This window comes from Chelonia mydas, unplaced genomic scaffold (assembly GCF_015237465.2).
Source record: "Chelonia mydas isolate rCheMyd1 unplaced genomic scaffold, rCheMyd1.pri.v2 scaffold_61_arrow_ctg1, whole genome shotgun sequence".
NCBI classification, from domain to species: Eukaryota; Metazoa; Chordata; order Testudines; family Cheloniidae; genus Chelonia; species Chelonia mydas.
In genome coordinates, this window is record NW_025111272.1 from 114,493 (window position 1) to 133,539 (window position 19,047).

Genomic DNA, 19,047 nt, shown 5'->3' on the forward strand with positions numbered 1-19,047 from the left:
AATCTGCAAGCTGGGGAGAGAGCCCAGGAGTCCTGGCTCCCAGCCCCCTCCTGCTCTAACCCACCAGCCCCCCGTCCCAGAGCCAGGGAGAGAACCCAGGAGTCCTGGTGTCCCTTGGCCATGAGCCGGAGAGACCCCGAATGGGGGCCAAGGGTGAGTCTCAGGGAATCCAGAGCTGTTGAGAATCACAGGACATGTCAGGCCCGTACCCTGACCCCTCCGCCCCATGGGCAAGGGACCCACGGTGGCTAGGGCAGCCGCTGAGAATTCCTACCCCCTGCCCCGCCCCCTACCGAGTGACACAGCCCCCCCGAGGCAGCGGCCTGTGCCCCATTCCCTGCCCCCCTGAGCCAGCCAGTCCCTGCCCTGGGGCTGGAGGGGGGCCAGCAACCCCCAGAGCGGACAGGCCTCTGCCCCGTTCCCCGCCCCCCTGAGCCAGCCAATCCCCGCCCCCCCCCCCCCCCCCGGCGTGGGTCTTTTTCATTTAAGAGTCAGCAGATTCTGATGTAAAACTTGAGCTGATGATTAACATGAAAGGACCAAATCTCCGGGCAAACGTGCGAGCGAGGGACGTGGGGGGAAGGGGGGCGTGGGAGATGATCCCCTAATTTAGGTCTCCCTGCCAGACCCAGCTACCTGCCCCTGCTCTAACCAGTAGCCCCCACTCCCCTCCCGGAGCTGGGGATAGAACCCAGGAGTCCTGGCTCCCAGCCCCCTCCTGCTCGAACCCACCAGCCCCCCGTCCCAGAGCCAGGGAGAGAACCCAGGAGTCCTGGCTCCCAGCACCCCCTGCTCTAACCCACCAGCCCCCCCCTCCCCGAGCCACGGAGAGAACCCAGGAGTCCTGGCTCCCAGCAGTGCCCCCCAACAACTCTAACCCACTAGACACCGGATTAAATGAAGCCAAAGGATCCGGGTTTTACTGTAAACCAAACTGGGATTTATTCAGCCCCAGAAAACAGCCATCAGCACCTCTCAGCGCCCTCTGGAGTTCACAGGCAGAACTGACGCCATCAATCTCCCCGGGGCGCAGATCCGGAGTCACTCCCAATCGCGTTCACACGCCCGCTGGCGATCAGCGGAGTGACTCCGGATTCACGGTGGAAGCAGTGGGGCTCACGGGAAGGGGTGCGCGGGGGGCAGGTTGTAGCTGGCGTCGAGGAAGATGGTGAGGGTCCCGACGCTGGTGAAGGTGATGAACGTCCAGAGGAAGAGGCGGTCGACGACCATGGCCACGTACTGCCAGTCCTCCTTGAGCTGGGGGGAGATGGGGGGCAGGGGGAGTGAGGTGGGGGGCTGCTCCTTGCCGCCCCCTGTCTGCTGAGTAGGTGCGGCTCGTGACCCCTAACCTCGCCCCACTGACCCTCCTTAAACCATCCCACCACCCCCTAAGTCTGCCCCATTGGCTGCCCCCCACACTGCCCCATTGTGGCCCCCAACCCCGCCCCACCAACCCCATAAACCTCCCCCAACCCCCCAAGACTGCCCCATTGGCCCCCTCTTAACCTGGCCCCATTGTGGCCCCCAACCCTGCCCCATTGACCCCCATAAACCTCCCCCGACCCCCCAAGACTGCCCCACTGGCCCGCCCTTAACCCTGACCCATAGGGGCCCCCAACCCTGGCCCTCAGATCCCCTAAACCTGACCCATTGACCCCCCCAAAACTTGACCCACTGGCCCCTACCCCTGCCCCACCAGTCCCCTAATCCTGCCTCACGACCCCCTCAATTTGACCCTTTGGCCCCTAAACTTGCCCCACAGATCTCCCCACACCTGCCCCATTGGCCCAAGCCTGCCCCACTGGACCCCTAACTCTGCCCCACCAACCCCCACAAATCTTCCCCACCACCCCAAGACTGCCCCATTGGCCCCCCTTAACCCTGACTCATAAGGGCCCCCAACCCTGCCCCACTGATCCCCCAAACCTGACCCATGGACTCCCTTAAACTTGACCTGCTGGCTGCTAACTCTGCCCCACCAACCCCCAACCCTGCCCCACAACCCCTAAACTTGCCCCACCGACCCTCCCAAACCTGCCCCACTGAGCCCCCCCCCCCAGAACCTGCCCCATTGTGCTCCTCATTCCACCCTCCAGGGGTATGAGCAAAGCCCCCCACCGCGCTCAGCGCTGGACAGAGAGACAAGCTCCGATCCTGGGGAGTGGGGGGCGTTGGCTGGGGCTGGAGTCAGAGTCCACGGGTGTTGGGCAGACGGCCGGCCCCCACTCACCGTGTCGTAGTCCTCCTGGTCCTGCAGCTGCCGGGCGATGTAGGTGACGGCGTCCATGGCGGACTTGAGGTCGGGCGGCAGGACGAGGCATTCGCTCGGCCCGTCCATGAACCGCCTCAGGTCCTGCGAGAAGGGGTCCTGGTAGAACCTGAAGGGTTAACCGGACAGAGCTGGGAAGACCTCCACGGGGGCCCAAGAGACGCGGCCACCTCTGGGGCGGAGCGGCTGGTGACCCGGGGACCCCTCGCCCAGTGCCGAGATGCGGCCACCTCTGGGGCGGAGCGGCCGGTGACCCAGGGACCCCTCGCCCGGCGCCGAGATGTGGCCACCTCTGGGGCGGAGCGGCCGGTGACCCGGGGACCCCTCGCCCAGTGCCGAGATGCGGCCACCTCTGGGGCGGAGCGGCCGGTGACACGGGGACCCCTCGCCCAGCGCCGAGATGCGGCCACCTCTGGGGCAGGGCGGCCGGTGACACGGGGACCCCTCGCCCAGTGCCGAGATGTGGCCACCTCTGGGGCAGGGCGGCCGGTGACCCGGGGACCCCTCGCCCAGTGCCGAGATGCGGCCACCTCTGGGGCGGGGCGGCCGGTGACCCAGGGACCCCTTGCCCGGCGCTGAGATGCGGCCACCTCTGGGGCGGGGCAGCCGGTGACCCGGGGACCCCTCGCCCAGTGCCGAGATGCGGCCACCTCTGGGGCGGGGCGGCCGGTGACATGGGGACTCCTCGCCCAGCACCGAGATGCGGCCACCTCTGGGGCGGGGCGGCCGGTGACACGGGGACCCCTCGCCCGGCGCCGAGATGCAGCCACCTCTGGGGTGGGGTGTAACATAAGCTGCACCCTATGGAGTCAAGCACCTCACTCTGGGCAGAACAGCGCCCCCCGCTGAGCCCCCCCCGCCCCACACCGCCCCCCCCCGACCTGCTGGGTTTGGGGAAGAGGAAGTCACAGTTGGGTTTGCGGATGAAATACTCGTCTGTGCCCCGGTTGCTCTTCACCTCCGGTTCCCGTCGGGGGGCTGGGGGAGGTTTCAGGACGGGCTCTGGTTTCGGCCTCTGCAGCCCCAGGTACCGGGGGAGCCGGTGAATGAAAATCTGCCCGGGAGAGAGAATCCAGAGCCCCCCATGAGCCCGGGTGGGAGCCGGCGCCCCCTAGAGGGGACAGGCCCCGTGACCCATTCCCCGCCCCCCCTGAGCCAGCCGGAGGGGAGCCGGGGGCGAGGAGGGGAAGGGGGTGCCGGGGGAGCGTTACCTGCTTGACCCAGAAGGGCATGTCGTGGGTGTTGGGCGACCGGTGGTGCAGGTTGAGGACGACCACGCTGAGGATGACGGAGAAGGTCACCAGGATCATGGTGAACATGAGGTACTTGACGATGATGGGCACGGCCAGCGAGGTCTCCGGCACCTTGTCCGCCAGCAGCAGCAGGAAGACGGTGAGGGTCAGCAGGGCGAAGATGGACAGGGTGATCTTTTCCCCTGGGTAGAGACCGCGGAGGGAGCATCAGCCAGGCCCGGGGAGGACCGGGAGACCTGTGCCCATCTAGCCTGGCCTCTGGGCTCTCCCCAGTGACAGAGGGCCCATCTCACGTGGCCTCTGGTCTCTCTCCCGGCACAGGGGATTCTGGTGCTCATCTGACGTGGCCTCTGGTTTCTCCCCAGCAACAGGGGGTTGTGGGGCCCATCTAGCATGGCCTCTGGTCTCGCCCCACTGACAGGTGGTTGCGGGGCCCATCTAACATGTTGTCTGGGCTCTCCCCAGTGACAGGGGATTCTGGTGCCCATCTAACATGGCGTCTGGTCTCTCCCCAGTGACAGGGGATTGTGGGGCCCATCTAGCATGGCCTCTGGTCTCTCTCCTGGCACAGGAGTTTCTGGTGTGCACCTAACATGGCCACTGGTCTCTTCCCAGTGACAGGGGATTGTGGGGCCCATCTAGCATGGCCTCTGGTCTCTCTCCTGGCACAGGAGTTTCTGGTGCCCATCTGTCATGGCCTCTGGTCTCTCCCCAGTAACAGGGGATTCTGGTGCCCACCTAGCATGGCCTCTGGTCTCTCTCCTGGCACAGGAGTTTCTGGTGCCCATCTGGCATGGCCTCTGGTCTCTCCCCAGTAACAGGGGATTCTGGTGCCCATCTGGAATGGCCTCTGGTCTCTCTCCTGGCACAGGAGTTTCTGGTGCCCATCTGTCATGGCCTCTGGTCTCTCCCCAGTCACAGGGGATTCTGGTGCCCATCTGGAATGGCCTCTGGTCTCTCTCCTGGCACAGGAGATTCTGGTGCCCATCTAACATGGTCTCTGGTCTCTCCCCAGCAACAGGGGGTTGTAGGACTCATCTAACCTGGCCTCTGGTCTCACCCAGGGACAGGGAATCCAGTGCCCATCTTGCATGGCCTCTGGTCTCTCCCCAGGCACAGGGGATTCTGGTGCTCATCTGACATGGCCTCTGGTCTCTCCCCAGCAACAGGGGGTTGTGGGGCCCATCTAACATGGCCTCTGGTCTCTCCCCACTGACAGGTGGTTGCGGGGCCCATCTAGCATGGTCTCTGGTCTCTCCCCAGCAACAGGGGGTTGTGGGGCCCATCTAACCTGGCCTCTGGTCTCACCCAGGGACAGGGAATCCAGTGCCCATCTTGCATGGCCTCTGGTCTGCCAAGGCGCCCATCTAGGATGGACTCAGGTCTGCTGAGGGAGACCAGAGTCCCGGCACCAGATTCCTCAGCTCCCTGGAAAGGGGGCGGTTCCTGGGAGGAGAGGGAAACCTGGCACCGGATTCCTGCCCCCCCTGGAATGGGTCCAGCCCCGCCCCCCTCCGCCATTGCACCAGGGGCAGCCCGTGCCCGTCTGCCCGGCACCCACCGGCGTCGGGGGGCAGGTAGAAGACGAAGATGGCCAGGATGGTGATGAGGATGCAGGGGATGATGACGTTGATGATGTAGAAGAGCGGCTTGCGGCGGATGATGAGGTAGAAGGTCACGTCCTCGTGCTGTGGATCCCCGGGCAGTGTGTTGTGCCGTGCCGGCTTGTGCCGGATCTCCCACTGCCCGTTGTCTGGAGGGCAGAGAGGCGGGTTAGGGGCCAAGGGGTGCCAATCCGGAGTCACCCCACTAGGAGTTGAGGGGGAGTGGGGCTCAGAGACAATTGGTGTCAGCGGTGGGATCACTACCCAGACTATGCAGGGATTGGCTGCGCGGGTTGTGTCTATGCGTCAAGTAACTCGGTGTGTGCGCGCGCACATGTGTGTGTGTGTGGGCTGTGTGTGTGTCACGTTGTGTGTGTGTTGCGGCTTTGTGCGTCGGTCACTGCGTTTGTGGTGTGAGTGTGTATTGCTCTGGGGGTGTTTTGCTGGGTGCATCACGGCTGTGTGTGTGTGTGTTGCTCTGTGTGTGTTGCGGCCCTTGTGTGTGACGCTCTGCTTGTGTGTGTAGCGGTGTGTTTGGTCCCGTGTGCGTCGCTCTGTGTGTGTTGCGGTTGTCAATGTGTGTGTGTAGCTCAGTTGGGGGGGGTGTTGCTCTGTGTGTTGGGGCAGCGTGTGAGATATGGCTCCGTGTGTGTACCTCTCTCTGTGTGTGAGGTGTGGTTGTGCGTGCCTGGCTGTGTGTGTGTGGCAGAGAGAGAGTGTGTGGGCAGCTCTGTGCGTCTTTGAGATGACTGTGTGGTGTGTGCGTGGCTGTGCATGTGTAGGGGTGTGTGTAACTGTATTTGTGTGCAGCTGTGTGTGTGGTGTGGTTGTGGATGTGTGGCGTTGTGCGTGTGTAGCTCTGTGGGTAGGTGTGTGCGCTTTGATTGTGCATTTGTGACTGTGTGTGTCTGTAGCTCTGTGTGTGTTGTGATTGTCCATGTTTTGGCTCTGGGCTGTGTGTAGCTCTGTGTGTGTCTCTCTCTCTGTGTAGCTGTGTGTGTGTGTGTGTTGTGATTTTGCATGCAGGGCTCTGTGTTTTGTGTGTGTTTAGCGCTCTCTGGGAGTGTAGCTCTGTGTGTGTGTGTGTCTCTGTGTAGCTGTGTGTGTGTGTGTGTTGTGATTTTGCATGCAGGGCTCTGTGTTTTGTGTGTGTTTAGCGCTCTCTGGGAGTGTAGCTCTGTGTGTGTGTCTCTCTCTGTGTAGCTGTCTCTGTGTGTAGTTGTGTGTGTGCATGTCTATCTGTGCGTGTGTGTGTAGCTGTGTGTGGCACTGTGTGTGTGTGTGCGTGTAGTGCTGTGTGTCTCTCTGTTGTCTCTGTGTGTATCTGGGTGTGCGTGTGTCACTGTGTGTGTGTGTGTGTGGCTGCGGGGGTCTCTGCGGGGGCCTCGGGGTCTCTGCGGGGGTCTCCGGGCGTGGCCGCGGGGGCGGGTGTCTCTGCGGGGGTCTCCAGGTGTGGCGGCGGGTGTGGCTGCGGGGGTCTCTGTGGGGGTCTCTGCGGGGGTCTCTGGGTGTGGCTGCGGGGGCAGGTGTGGCTGCGGGGTCTCTGCAGGGGTCTCCGGGTGTGGCTGCGGGGGTCTCCGGGCGTGGCCGCGGGGGCGGCTGCGGCTGCGGGGGTCTCTGCGGGGGTCTCCGGGTGTGGCCGTGGGGGCGGATGCGGCTGCGGGGGGCTCCGGGTGTGGCTGCGGGGGCGGGTGTGGGGGTCCCTGCGGGGGTCTCCGGGCGTGGCCGCGGGGGCGGGGGTCTCTGTGGGGGTCTCCGGGTGTGGCTGCGGGGGTCTCTGTGGGGGGTCTCTGGGTGTGGCTGCGGGGGCGGGTGCGGGGGTCTCTGCGGGGGGCTCCGGGTGTGGCTGCGGGGGCGGGTGTGGGGGTCCCTGCGGGGGTCTCCGGGCGTGGCCGCGGGGGCGGGGGTCTCTGTGGGGGTCTCCGGGTGTGGCTGCGGGGGTCTCTGTGGGGGGTCTCTGGGTGTGGCTGCGGGGGCGGGTGCGGGGGTCTCTGTGGGGGTCTCCGGGTGTGGCTGCGGGGGTCTCTGCGGGGGGCTCCGGGTGTGGCTGCGGGGGCGGGTGCGGGGGTCTCTGCGGGGGTCTCTGCGGGGGTCTCCGCGGGGGTCTCTGCGGGGGTCTCCGGGTGCGGGGGTCTCTGCGGGGGTCTCCGGGCGTGGCGGCGGGTGTGGCTGCGGGGGTCTCTGTGGGGGTCTCTGCGGGGGTCTCTGGGTGTGGCTGCGGGGGCAGGTGTGGCTGCGGGGTCTCTGCAGGGGTCTCCGGGCGTGGCCGCGGGGGCGGCTGCGGCTGCGGGGGGCTCCGGGTGTGGCTGCGGGGGCGGGTGTGGGGGTCCCTGCGGGGGTCTCCGGGCGTGGCCGCGGGGGCGGGGGTCTCTGTGGGGGTCTCCGGGCGTGGCCGCAGGGGCGGGGGCGGGGGTCTCTGCGGGGGTCTCCGGGTGTGGCTGCAGGGGCGGGGGCGGGGGTCTCTGTGGGGGTCTCCGGGCGTGGCCGCAGGGGCGGGGGCGGGGGTCTCTGCGGGGGTCTCCGGGCGTGGCTGCGGGGGCGGGTGTGGGGGTCTCTGTGGGGGGCTCCGGGCGTGGCCGCGGGGGCGGGGGTCTCTGCGGGGGTCTCCGGGTGTGGCTGCAGGGGCGGGTGTGGGGGTCTCTGCGGGGGTCTCCGGGCGTGGCCGCGGGGGCGGGGGGGCGCCCGGCTCACCGATGAAGGCGTTCTGGAAGATGACGACCTCCCGCACCTCGCGCCCCTCCTCGTCCAGGGGGTGCAGCAGGCCCAGCTCGGCCGCCCCGTAGGCGTAGGACTGGAAGACCATGGAGCAGTTCTGCCAGTCGAAGGGGAAGTAGGTCACCTGGGGAGGGGAGAGAGAGCGTGGACACAGCGCCCCCTGCTGGCCCCCCTCTGCGGCACAGCGCCCCCTGCTGGGCCCCCTCAGCCAGCGCCCCCTGCTGGGCCCCCCTCTGCGGCACAGCGCCCCCTGCTGGGCCCCCCTCTGTACAGCGCCCCCTGCTGGGCCCCCCTCTGCGGCACAGCGCCCCCTGCTGGCTCCCCTCTGTACAGCGCCCCCTGCTGGCCCCCCTCTGTGGCACAGCGCCCCCTGCTGGGCCCCCCTCTGCGGCACAGCGCCCCCTGCTGGGCCCCCCTCTGCGGCACAGCGCCCCCTGCTGGCTCCCCTCTGTACAGCGCCCCCTGCTGGCCCCCCTCTGTGGCACAGCGCCCCCTGCTGGGCCCCCCTCTGTACAGCGCCCCCTGCTGGCCCCCCTCAGCCAGCGCCCTCTGCTGGGCCCTCCTCTGCTGCACAGCCCCCCCTGCTGGGCCCCCTCAGCACAGCACTCTGCTGGGGCCCCCTCTGCGGCACAGCGCCCCCTGCTGGGCCCCCCTCTGCGGCACAGCACCCCCTGCTGGCTCCCCTCTGTACAGCTCCCCCTGCTGGGCCCCCTCAGCACAGCGCCCCCTGCTGGGCCCCCCTTGCTGCACAGCGCCCCCTGCTGGGCCCCCCTCTGCTGCACAGCGCCCCCTGCTGGGCCCCCCTCTGCTGCACAGCGCCCCCTGCTGGCCAGCCTCAGCCAGCGCCCACTGCTGGCCAGCCTCAGCCAGCGCCCACTGCTGGGCCCCCTCTGTGGCACAACGCCCCCGGCTGGCCCCCCTAGCCAGCGCCCCCTGCTGGGGCCCCCTCTGCTGCATAGTGCCCCCTACTGGCCCCCTCAGTGCAGCACCCCCTGGTGGGCCCCCCTTGCTGCACAGCGCCCCCTGCTGGGCCCCCCCTGTCCCCTGCAGCACGGCGCCCCCCTCACCTGGATACTGCAGCTGCTGCGGTAGAGGGCTGGGGGAAGCCAGCGAACGGTCCCAACGTGAGAGACCAAAACGTTCACAGGCAAGGCGATGTCGAAATTCCCATCGTTACTGAAAGAAAGAAAGAAAGAAAGAAAGAAAGAAAGAAAGAAAGGATTTGTGAAAGAAAAAGGAAAAGAAAGGATGAGTGAGAAAGAAAGAGGCAGAGTGTGAAAGAAAGAAAGAAAGAAAGAAAGAATGTGTGAAAGAAAAAGAAATAAAGAAAGAATGAGTGAGAAAAAAGGGATGAGTGTGAAAGAAAGAAAGAAAGAAAGAAAGAAAGAAAGAAAGAAGGGGCATCACGTGGGCGAAGGACACCAGCTTGCACTATTCACACTCCCTGGCCACCTTGTCCTAGGGCCTCTGTCTGCTCCCTCCTGGGGCCCCCCGCAGCCCCCGGCCCCCCACAGCCCCCGGCCCCCCGCGGCCCCCCGCAGCCCCCCGGCCCCCCGCTCACTTGTTCATGAGGGAGATGTCCGGGCGCCAGACTTTGTCGGAGGACGTCCGGATGGCCGTGATGTCGTCGAAGTCGGACAGGTTCCAGCGCAGGCGATAGTCCGTCCACTCCTGGGTGCGGCCGAGAGGGGGGGATGGACGGAGAGGGGAAAGAGACGGGGGTGAGTGGGAAAGAAGGGAAGAAAAAGGGAATAGTGTGAAGAAAGAAAGAAAGAAAGAAAGAAACAAAGAAAGAAAGAAAGGATGAGAGTGAAAGAAAGAAAGAATGGATGAGTGTGAAAGAAAAAAGAAAGAAAGAAAGAAAAGGAAAAGAGTGTGAAAGAAAGAAAGAGATGAAACAAAGAATGGATGAGTGTGAAAGAAAGAAAGAGATGAAACAAAGAATGGATGAGAGTGAAAGAAAGAAAGAATGGATGAGAGTGAAAGAAAAAAGAAAGAAAGAAAGAAAAGGAAAAGAGTGTGAAAGAAAGAAAGAAAGAGCATGAAACAAAGAATGGATGAGTGTGAAAGAAAGTAAGAAAGAAAGAAAGAAAAGGAAAAGAGCGTGAAAGAAAAAATGGATGAGTGTAAAAGAAAGTAAGAAAGAAAGAAAGAGCATGAAACAAAGAATGGATGAGTGTGAAAGAAAGTAAGAAAGAAAGAAAGAAAAGGAAAAGAGTGTGAAAGAAAGAATGGATGAGTGTGAAAGAAAAAAGAAAGAAAGAAAGAAAAGGAAAAGAGTGTGAAAGAAAGAAAGAGATGAAACAAAGAATGGATGAGAGTGAAAGAAAGAAAGAGATGAAACAAAGAATGGATGAGAGTGAAAGAAAGAAAGAATGGATGAGAGTGAAAGAAAAAAGAAAGAAAGAAAGAAAAGGAAAAGAGTGTGAAAGAAAGAAAGAAAGAGCATGAAACAAAGAATGGATGAGTGTGAAAGAAAGTAAGAAAGAAAGAAAGAAAAGGAAAAGAGCGTGAAAGAAAAAATGGATGAGTGTGAAAGAAAGTAAGAAAGAAAGAAAGAGCATGAAACAAAGAATGGATGAGTGTGAAAGAAAGTAAGAAAGAAAGAAAGAAAAGGAAAAGAGTGTGAAAGAAAGAATGGATGAGTGTGAAAGAAAAAAGAAAGAAAGAAAGAAAAGGAAAAGAGTGTGAAAGAAAGAAAGAGATGAAACAAAGAATGGATGAGTGTGAAAGAAAGAAAGAGATGAAACAAAGAATGGATGAGAGTGAAAGAAAGAAAGAATGGATGAGAGTGAAAGAAAAAAGAAAGAAAGAAAGAAAAGGAAAAGAGTGTGAAAGAAAGAAAGAAAGAGCATGAAACAAAGAATGGATGAGTGTGAAAGAAAGTAAGAAAGAAAGAAAGAAAAGGAAAAGAGCGTGAAAGAAAAAATGGATGAGTGTGAAAGAAAGTAAGAAAGAAAGAAAGAGCATGAAACAAACAATGGATGAGTGTGAAAGAAAGAAAGAAAGAAAGAAAAAGAAAGAATAGGAAAAGATGAGTGCGAAAGAAACAAAGAAAGAAAGGATGAGTGTGAATGAAAGAAAAAAGAAAGAATGAGCGTGAAAGAAAAAAGCATGAAACAAAGAAAATATGAGTGTGAAAGAAAGAAAGAAAAGAGAGAAAGAGAGAAAGAAAGAAAGAAAGAAAGAAAGAAAGAAAGAAAGAAAGAAAGAGCTCCTCCCCCTGTGTTTGTCCTTCCAGCCCCACCCCACCCTGTGAGGCCGGGCAGGGCTGTTTGCCGCATGGCACACATGGGGAAACTGAGGCATGCCGTAACCTGCCCGCCGTCTGTGGCTGAGCTGGGAATGGACCAGCCCCCACCGGCTCCGGTTATAAATCAGGAAGCGGAGCTGGGGCACATTTCCCCATTGGGTCCCCCCCCTTTTACCACCCACCGAACTCCCCCCTGCCCCGCAAACCAGACATCTTCCCCCTGCTCTTCCTCCCAGCAGCCATCAGGTGGCGCCAGCTACCTGCCCAGGTGTGAAGAGGTAGCCGGGGGGATGCAGACCCAGCCCCCCCAGCTGGGCTGGGCTGGTGGGGGATGAGCAGTAGGCATGGAAATGTTTTGGGGTGGGGGGGGGGATGGTACCCACCAGGTCCATATACACCTTCGTGGTCAGCTCCTCATCCTTTTCGTTCTGTGGGGGGGGGGTGAGAAAGGGTTAAAAAGTCACTTGGGGGATACCCCCTCACCTCCAGAATCCTGCCCCTCTGCAGGATCGGTGCCTCCCCGCCGTGTGACCCCCCTTGAGAAGGCCCCTCCCGGTGGGGGGGATCTTGGGAGGGATAGATGGGACAGTGGGGGTGGGTTTATGGGGGGGGTGTAGATGGGGCTGAGATGGACTCCCACCTGGGGTGCCAACCCCAAGCACATAGCCAGCTGCCCCTCCCCCCAGCCCCATTCCCCCCCCCCTTCCCCGTCCGTTGCTATTTATAACCCGCCCGGGGTGGGCCTCCGGGACAGCTGCTGTCTCTGTCCGCGGGCCAAGGGGGGTGGAGGAGGAGAGGGCCTTAACCCTCTCTCTGCCAGGGCCGGGGGTCCTGCTGCCCTCCCGGCCCCCCCCAGACTAAAGAAATCTAGAGCGAGAGGCCCAGGCGTCGCAGCCGAGGCCCCCGGGTTCTAGGCCGCTCTAGGGAGGCTGCGGCCCCTGGCCCGGGAAGCTAGCCCAGAACTCAGTCCGGGCAGCCCGGGGGCCGGGGCGAGCGAGGCCGCTCTGGAACGTCACCGGGGAGAACCCCCCGGGCCCGGCGCCCTGGTCTAGGCTACTCTAGAGCGCGGTATAGACGGGCCCAGGGGGTGATTGGGTCTAGGCTGCCGCCACGGCGGTAATCTAGATCGCAGTCCCATCAAGGACCAGGAGCCACGGGCACGAGAGCGGTCTAGAACAGGGTCTAGAACAGTCGGAGCCGCCGCCCCCACGCCGGCGCCGATCTAGAACGTGCCCCCCCTTTTGGCCAGCCAACGACCGGGGGCGCTGGCCCAGGAGGCCGACCTAGAACCTGGTCTAGAGCAGGGCGGGGGCGGGGGCCCGGCGGATCTAGAACCCAGGCTCCTCACCAGGCTGATGAGCTGGGACAGCGACATGCCCACCCGGACGAAGACCTTGTCGGTGAGGGTGCGGGCGGGGCGCACGTGGGGGTTATAGGTCTCAAACAGCTTCGCCAGGAGCCGCTCCTCCGCCTCCAGGCCGCCCGCGGCTGCCGGGAGAGAGGAAGAGTCCGTGTGTCTGTCGGTGTGTGGGGCGGGGGGGCGGGTTCCCCGTCGCGCCCCCCTGCGGCCTGGTGCTGCCCCATGGGGCTGAGCTGACTACTGAGCCGGCCCTCCAGCCCTCCCTCCCTCCCCCTCCTTCCATCCATCCCCCCACCCCTCTATCCATCCATCCATCCATCCCCCCACCCCTCTATCCATCCATCCACTTCCACACCCCTCTATCTATCCACCCATTCATCCCCATCCACCCCATCCATCCACCCCCACACCACCCTCCATCCATCCACCCCCACATCCCTCTATCCATCCATCCATCCCCCCACCCCTCTATCTATCCACACATTCATCCCCATCCACCCCATCCATCCACCCCCACACCACCCTCCATCCATCCACCCCCACATCCCTCTATCCATCCATCCATCCCCCCACCCCTCTATCTATCCACACATTCATCCCCATCCACCCCATCCATCCACCCCCACACCACCCTCCATCCATCCACCCCCACATCCCTCTATCCATCCATCCATTCATCCCCATCCACCCCATCCATCCACCCCCACACCACCCTCCATCCATCCATCCCCACATCCCTCTATCCATCCATCCATCCATCCCTCCCTCCCCCTCCATCCATCCACCCCCACATCCCTCTATCCATCCATCCATCCCCCCACCCCTCTATCTATCCACACATTCATCCCCATCCACCCCATCCATCCACCTCCACACCACCCTCCATCCATCCATCCTCACACCCCTCCATCCATCCATCCATCCCCCCACCCCTCTATCCATCCATCCACTTCCACACCCCTCTATCTATCCACACATTCATCCCCATCCACCCCATCCATCCACCCCCACACCACCCTCCATCCATCCATCCCCACATCCCTCTATCCATCCATCCATCCATCCCTCCCTCCCCCTCCATCCATCCACCCCCACATCCCTCTATCCATCCATCCCCCCACCCCTCTATCCATCCACCCATTCATCCCCATCCACCCCATCCATCCACCCCCACACCACCCTCCATCCATCCATCCCCACATCCCTCTATCCATCCATCCATCCATCCCTCCCTCCCCCTCCATCCATCCACCCCCACATCCCTCTATCCATCCATCCCCCCACCCCTCTATCCATCCACCCATTCATCCCCATCCACCCCATCCATCCACCCCCACACCACCCTCCATCCATCCATCCCCCCACCCCTCCATCCATCCATCCCCCCATCCACCCCACACCCCACTCCATCCATCCATCCATCCACTTCCACACCCCTCTATCTATCCACACATTCATCCCCATCCACCCCATCCATTCACCCCCACACCACCCTCCATCCATCCCCACACCCCCTACATCCATCCACCCCCCACCCCCCCATCCATCCACCCACCCCACACCCCTCTATCTATCCACCCATTCATCCCCATTCACACCATCCATTCACCCCCACACCGCCCTCCATACATCCATCCCCACACCCCCTATATCCATCCCCACACCCCTCTATCTATCCATCCATCCACCCACCCCACTCCATCCATCCTCACACCCCTCTATCTATCCCCACAGACCCCCATCCACCCCCCCACCCATCCGCTCACCCACCCCACACCCCTCTATCTATCTATCCATCCATCCCCCCCCCACCCCCCCATCTATCCCTCCACCGCCCCACATCTACATCCAATCTCTGTCCCCATATCGTGCCCCAGTGCCCATGGCTCTATCTGCTCGACCTGCCCCCTCTGGCCCCACACCCTGTTCTCTAGCTGGGGCCTGGCTTGGGGTGGGGGTGGGGGTGGGGGGGCTGAGCTTACCCACTGCCGGGAGAAGCCAGAGGGTCACCAGCACTGGGGCCGCCCGCGCCATGGCTGCGTCCGTGTGTCCGGCTCTCTCCTTGAGGCCCGGCTGCCACCCAGGCCCCCCGCCCCCCACCAGCCGCCCCATTGGTCGCACCAGCTGTCGCTGGAGTGGGCGTGGGGGGGGGCTGGAGGGTTCCGGGGCGGGGGCCACTTTCCGCAGCTGCCACGGGAAATCTGGAGGCAGCACCTGTTCTGGACTGAGGGGGGGCTGGGGGGGGGGGGGGCGAGAGCAAGGATCTGTAACCCCTTGGGACCCAGAGACTGCGAGGGGAGGGGAAGGGTCCCCAGCGGGATTCGAACCCACGATAGATAGATAGATAGAGGGGGTGACTGGGGTAGATAGAGGGGGTGACTGGGGTAGATAGAGGGGGTGAATGAGGTAGATAGAGGGGTGGATGGGGAGAGATAGATAAATGGGGGGGTGGATGGGGTAGATGGGGGGGCTGGATGGGGTAGGTAGAGGGATGGATGGGGGAGATAGACAGAGGGGGGTGAATGGGGTAGATAGAGGGGGGTGGATGGGGTAGGTAGAGGGGTGGATGGGGGAGATAGACAGAGGGGGGTGAATGGGGTAGATAGAGGGGGGTGGATGGGGTAGGTAGAGGGGTGGATGGGGGGAGATAGACAGAGGGGGGTGAATGGGGCAGATAGAGAGGGGTGGATGGGGTAGGTAGAGGGGTGGATGGGGGGAGATAGACAGAGGGGGGTGGATGGGGTAGATAGAGGGGGTGGATGGGGGGAGATCGATAAGGGGGGTGGAGGGGTAGGTAGAGGGGTGGATGGGGGGAGATAGATCGATAGAGATGGATGGAGGGGTGTGAATGCGGACAGATAGATGGGGTGTGAATGCGGGTGGATGGATAAATGGGGGGGGTGGCCAGAGAGGTGGGGGGGTGGGGATGGGGGCCAGACAGAGGGGTGGGGGCGGATGTCTGGGGCTGAGGCCGCCCGGAGACGGGGAAGACCCGGAACCAGATTCCCCGTGGCCTGGAATGGTCCCCGGGGCAGGTTCTCCGTGGGGCTGAGGAAAACCGGGCGGGGGGCGGGGGGCACCGTGTCCCCCCCGCCGGCGAGATGGAAGGCCTGGAACTGGAGCCCGGTGCGGCCTGGAATGGAGTTAAGCGGCCGCCGCTTGGCCGGGAGCCGGGTAAATCCCGGATCTGGATTCCAGCACCCCTGGATCGGAGCTGGGGGGGTAGCTGCCCCCTCCCACCGGGACACAGAGCCGGATAGGAGCCCCCACAGCCCCTCCCCCCCGGGACACGGGTAAATCCCGGATCTGGATTCCAGCACCCCCCTGGATCGGAGCTGGGGGGGGTAGCTGCCCCCTCCCACCGGAACACAGAGCCGGATAACAGCCCTTCCCCCCCGGACACGGGTAAATCCCGGAGCCGGATCTCAGAGCCCGGAGTCCCCCACAGGCCCCCCAGGACACAGGTAAATCCCGGAGCCGGATCCCGGCCTGGAGTCCCTCACAGCCACCCCCCCAGGACACGGGTAAATCCCGGAGCTGGATCCCAGCCTGGAGTCCCCCACAGCCACCCCCCCAGGACATGGGTAAATCCCGGAGCTGGATCCCAGCCTGGAGTCCCCCACAGCCACCCCCCCAGGACATGGGTAAATCCTGGAGCTGGATCCCAGCCTGGAGTCCCCCACAGCCACCCCCCCAGGACACGGGTAAATCCCGGAGCTGGATCCCAGCCTGGAGTCCCCCACAGCCACCCCCCCAGGACATGGGTAAATCCCGGAGCTGGATCCCGGCCCGCAGTCCCCCACAGCCCCCCCCCCCAGGAGATGGGTAAATCCCAGAGCCGGATCCCAGCCTGGAGTCCACCACAGCCCCTCCCCCCAGGACACGGGTAAATCCCGGAGCCGGATCCCAGCCTGGAGTCCACCACAGCTCCTCCCCCCAGGACACGGGTAAATCCCGGAGCCGGATCCCGGCCTGGAGTCCCCCCCAGGTCTCCCCAGGACACAGGTAAATCCCGGAGCCGGATCCCAGCCCGGAGTCCCCCACAGCCCCCCCCCCCGGACACGGGTAAATCCCGGAGCTGGATCCCAGCCTGGAGTCCCCCACAGCCCCTCCCCCCAGGACACAGGTAAATCCCGGAGCCGGATCCCGGCCCAGAATCCCCCACAGCCCCGCCCCCCAGGACACAGGTAAATTCCGGAGCTGGATCCCGGCCTGGAGTCTCCCCCAGGCCCCCCCAGGACGCAGGTAAATCCCGGAGCCAGATCCTGGCCCGGAGTCCCCCACAGCCCCTCCCCCCAGGACACGGGTAAATCCCAGAGCTGGATCCCGGCCTGGAGTCCCCCCCAGGCCCCCCCAGGACGCAGGTAAATCCCGGAGCCGGATCCCGGCCCGCAGTCCCCCACAGCCACAAGGAGCCAGGTAGAATCATAGAAATGTGGTTTATTCCCTTGGTTGTGCAGGTCGGGGGGGGCCCTGGCCCCTTTGTACAGAGGGGAGAGAAGGTGGGGGGGGGTTATTGCAGAGGGAGGGGCTGTCATTCATGCAGGGACCCCAGGGTGTGGGCCAGGGCCTGGCCCTTATTGCTATCTGTTCAGGGAGAGGGTGGGGGAGGGGCAGGAAGGAGGAGGAGCTACAAAGGGGTGGGAAGTAAGGGGAGGGGCCAAAGAGGGGCGGAGCCAGGGGGCAGTAGGGGGAGGGGCAGGCAGGCAGGGGGTGGGGAGGGAGTAGGGGGTAGGAAAGGAGGGGGAGGGGCAGTCAGAGGGACCAGGGAAGGGCCAGTCGGGGTGGGGAAGGGAGCAGGGGAATGGGGGGAGGCCTAGGGGCTATGGATAGAGGAAAGGGGGGGGGGGCCCATGAGGGTCCTGTGTTCCCCTCCCCCACCCACTACACCTGGTTGGGGGCAGGTTGGGGCCCAGGGGTGGGGGGTCAGAGCTGTACAGAGATATACACAGTGTTGGCTTGTACGAAATACACACGAGAGAGAGAGACGTAGAAACCCCCCTCCCTGATCACAGGAGCCCCCCAATCCAGATTCTCCCCCCCTTCCCCGCCATGCATGTGACCTGAGTCCCCCGCCCCATGTGGCAGGATTCAGTGGGGCCAGCCCAGCCTGCCGGGGGAGAGCGCCCCCTGCTGAGCCCCCCCCGCCCCCACTCCCTGCCCCACAGAGCCCCCTAGCGCCACCCTGCCTGCCGGGGGAGAGCGACCCCTGCTGAGCCCCCCCGCCCCCACTCCCTGCCCCACAGTGCCCCCTAGCGCTGCCCTGCCTGCCGGGGGAGAGCACCCCCTGCTGAGCCCCCCCGGCCCCGCTCCCTGCCCCACAGCGGCCCCTAGCACCGCCCTGCTTGCCGGGGGAGAGTGCCCCCTGCTGAGCCCCCCAAGACACATCCCAAAGAGTGAAAACCGTGTGTGTGCGCGTGTGCGTGTGTGTGTGAGTGTGAGTGTGTGTGCGCATTTACTGCCCCCTGCTGGCCGCTCCACTCCCCCCCCTTCCCTCTCACCCGCGAGACGGACTCACAGCCGCTCCTGTGTGTCATGGGCCCCCCATCGCCACCTTGTGGCCTCCCTGTAGACCCCTCCCCCCTCCCTGCGGACCTTCAACCCTGCCCTCAAGAGGGGCAGTTGCCCTGGGGGGGGGGCAGAGGGGCCCCCCAATATTCCTGAGTTCTTCCACACCCCTGTTATTGCCTGTCATGGGGAGAGGGGAGGGGATGGGAGACCCCCCTCCGCAGCTAGTTATGGCTCTCTCTTCTGCCCCCCCATTCGGGGGGGGGCTCTGTAGGTATTTATCCCGGATATGGCTGGAGGCCAGACTGGCTAGTGGGGTGTAGCCAGGGGACTCTCCTCCCATCATGGCTGGGAAAATATCAAACCGGGGAGGGAACCCAGGAGTCCTGGCTCCCAGCCCCGCCCCCCCGCCCCACCAGACCCCACTCCCCTCCCAGAGCTGGGGTGGGAACCCAGGAGTCCTGGCTCCCAGCCCCCCCCCCCCCCGACCCACCAGACCCCACTCCCCTCCCAGAGCTGGGGTGGGAACCCAGGTGTCCTGGGTCCCAGCCCCCTGGCTCTAAAGCACCAGACCCCACTCCCTTCCCAGAGCTGGGGAGAGGACCCAGGAGTCCTGACGTTAGGAGGGGAAAGGGGTGGAGTGGGTTATAGCAGGAGTGGGGGATGGGTGGGCTGGAAATCCGGACTCCTGGGTTCCGTCACCAACACTGGGAGGAGTGCAGGGTCTGTTGATTAGAGGCGGGGTGGGGCCAGGGAGAATTGGGAGCCCGGACTCCTGGGTTCTCTCCCTGGCTCTGGGAGGGGAGTGGGGTCTGGTGGTGAGAGCAGGGGGAGGGGGAACTGGGAGGCAGGACTCCTGGGTTCCATTCCCGGCTCTGGGAGGGGAGTGGGGCTGGTGGGTTAGAGCGGGCGGGGAGGGGGGCGCTGGGAGCCCGGACTCCTGGGTTCTCTCCCTGGCTCTGGGAGGTAGGCAACACACGTGCCAGGGGACCCGAGTCAGATAATTAAAAGTCTCCTAGGCCAAGGCCTGCCCTAAGGGGAACAGAAAATGGCTTTGACCCCCCCCCCCCAATATTCCCCCCACT

General features: G+C 63.3%; 1 protein-coding gene across 1 annotated transcript; it reads right to left on the reverse strand.

Moving 5' to 3' along the window:
* Positions 1-904: 904 nt before the first annotated feature.
* Positions 905-14,488, reverse strand: CHRNB1 (cholinergic receptor nicotinic beta 1 subunit). The gene is made up of 11 exons (XM_037888788.2): positions 14,437-14,488; positions 12,443-12,582; positions 11,478-11,522; positions 9,403-9,512; positions 8,909-9,017; positions 7,818-7,965; positions 5,084-5,275; positions 3,481-3,704; positions 3,151-3,323; positions 2,231-2,378; positions 905-1,257 (listed from the first exon to the last, which is right to left on the reverse strand). The coding sequence occupies exons 1-11, from the start codon at positions 14,486-14,488 to the stop codon at positions 1,117-1,119; spliced, it is 1,482 nt and encodes a 493-aa protein (XP_037744716.2). The 3' UTR covers positions 905-1,116.
* Positions 14,489-19,047: the final 4,559 nt, after the last annotated feature.

Excerpts from the sequence above, each read along its gene's own strand:
- CHRNB1 (XM_037888788.2), bottom strand. The coding sequence starts at position 14,488 with ATGGCGCGGGCGGCCCCAGTGCTGGTGACCCTCTGGCTTCTCCCGGCA. Across the intron at positions 12,583-14,436 it reads CTGGCTTCTCCCGGCAGTGG|CCGCGGGCGGCCTGGAGGCG; the intron begins GTAAGCTCAGCC and ends CTCTCCCGGCAG. Across the intron at positions 2,379-3,150 it reads CTCTTCCCCAAACCCAGCAG|GTTCTACCAGGACCCCTTCT; the intron begins GTCGGGGGGGGG and ends TTAACCCTTCAG.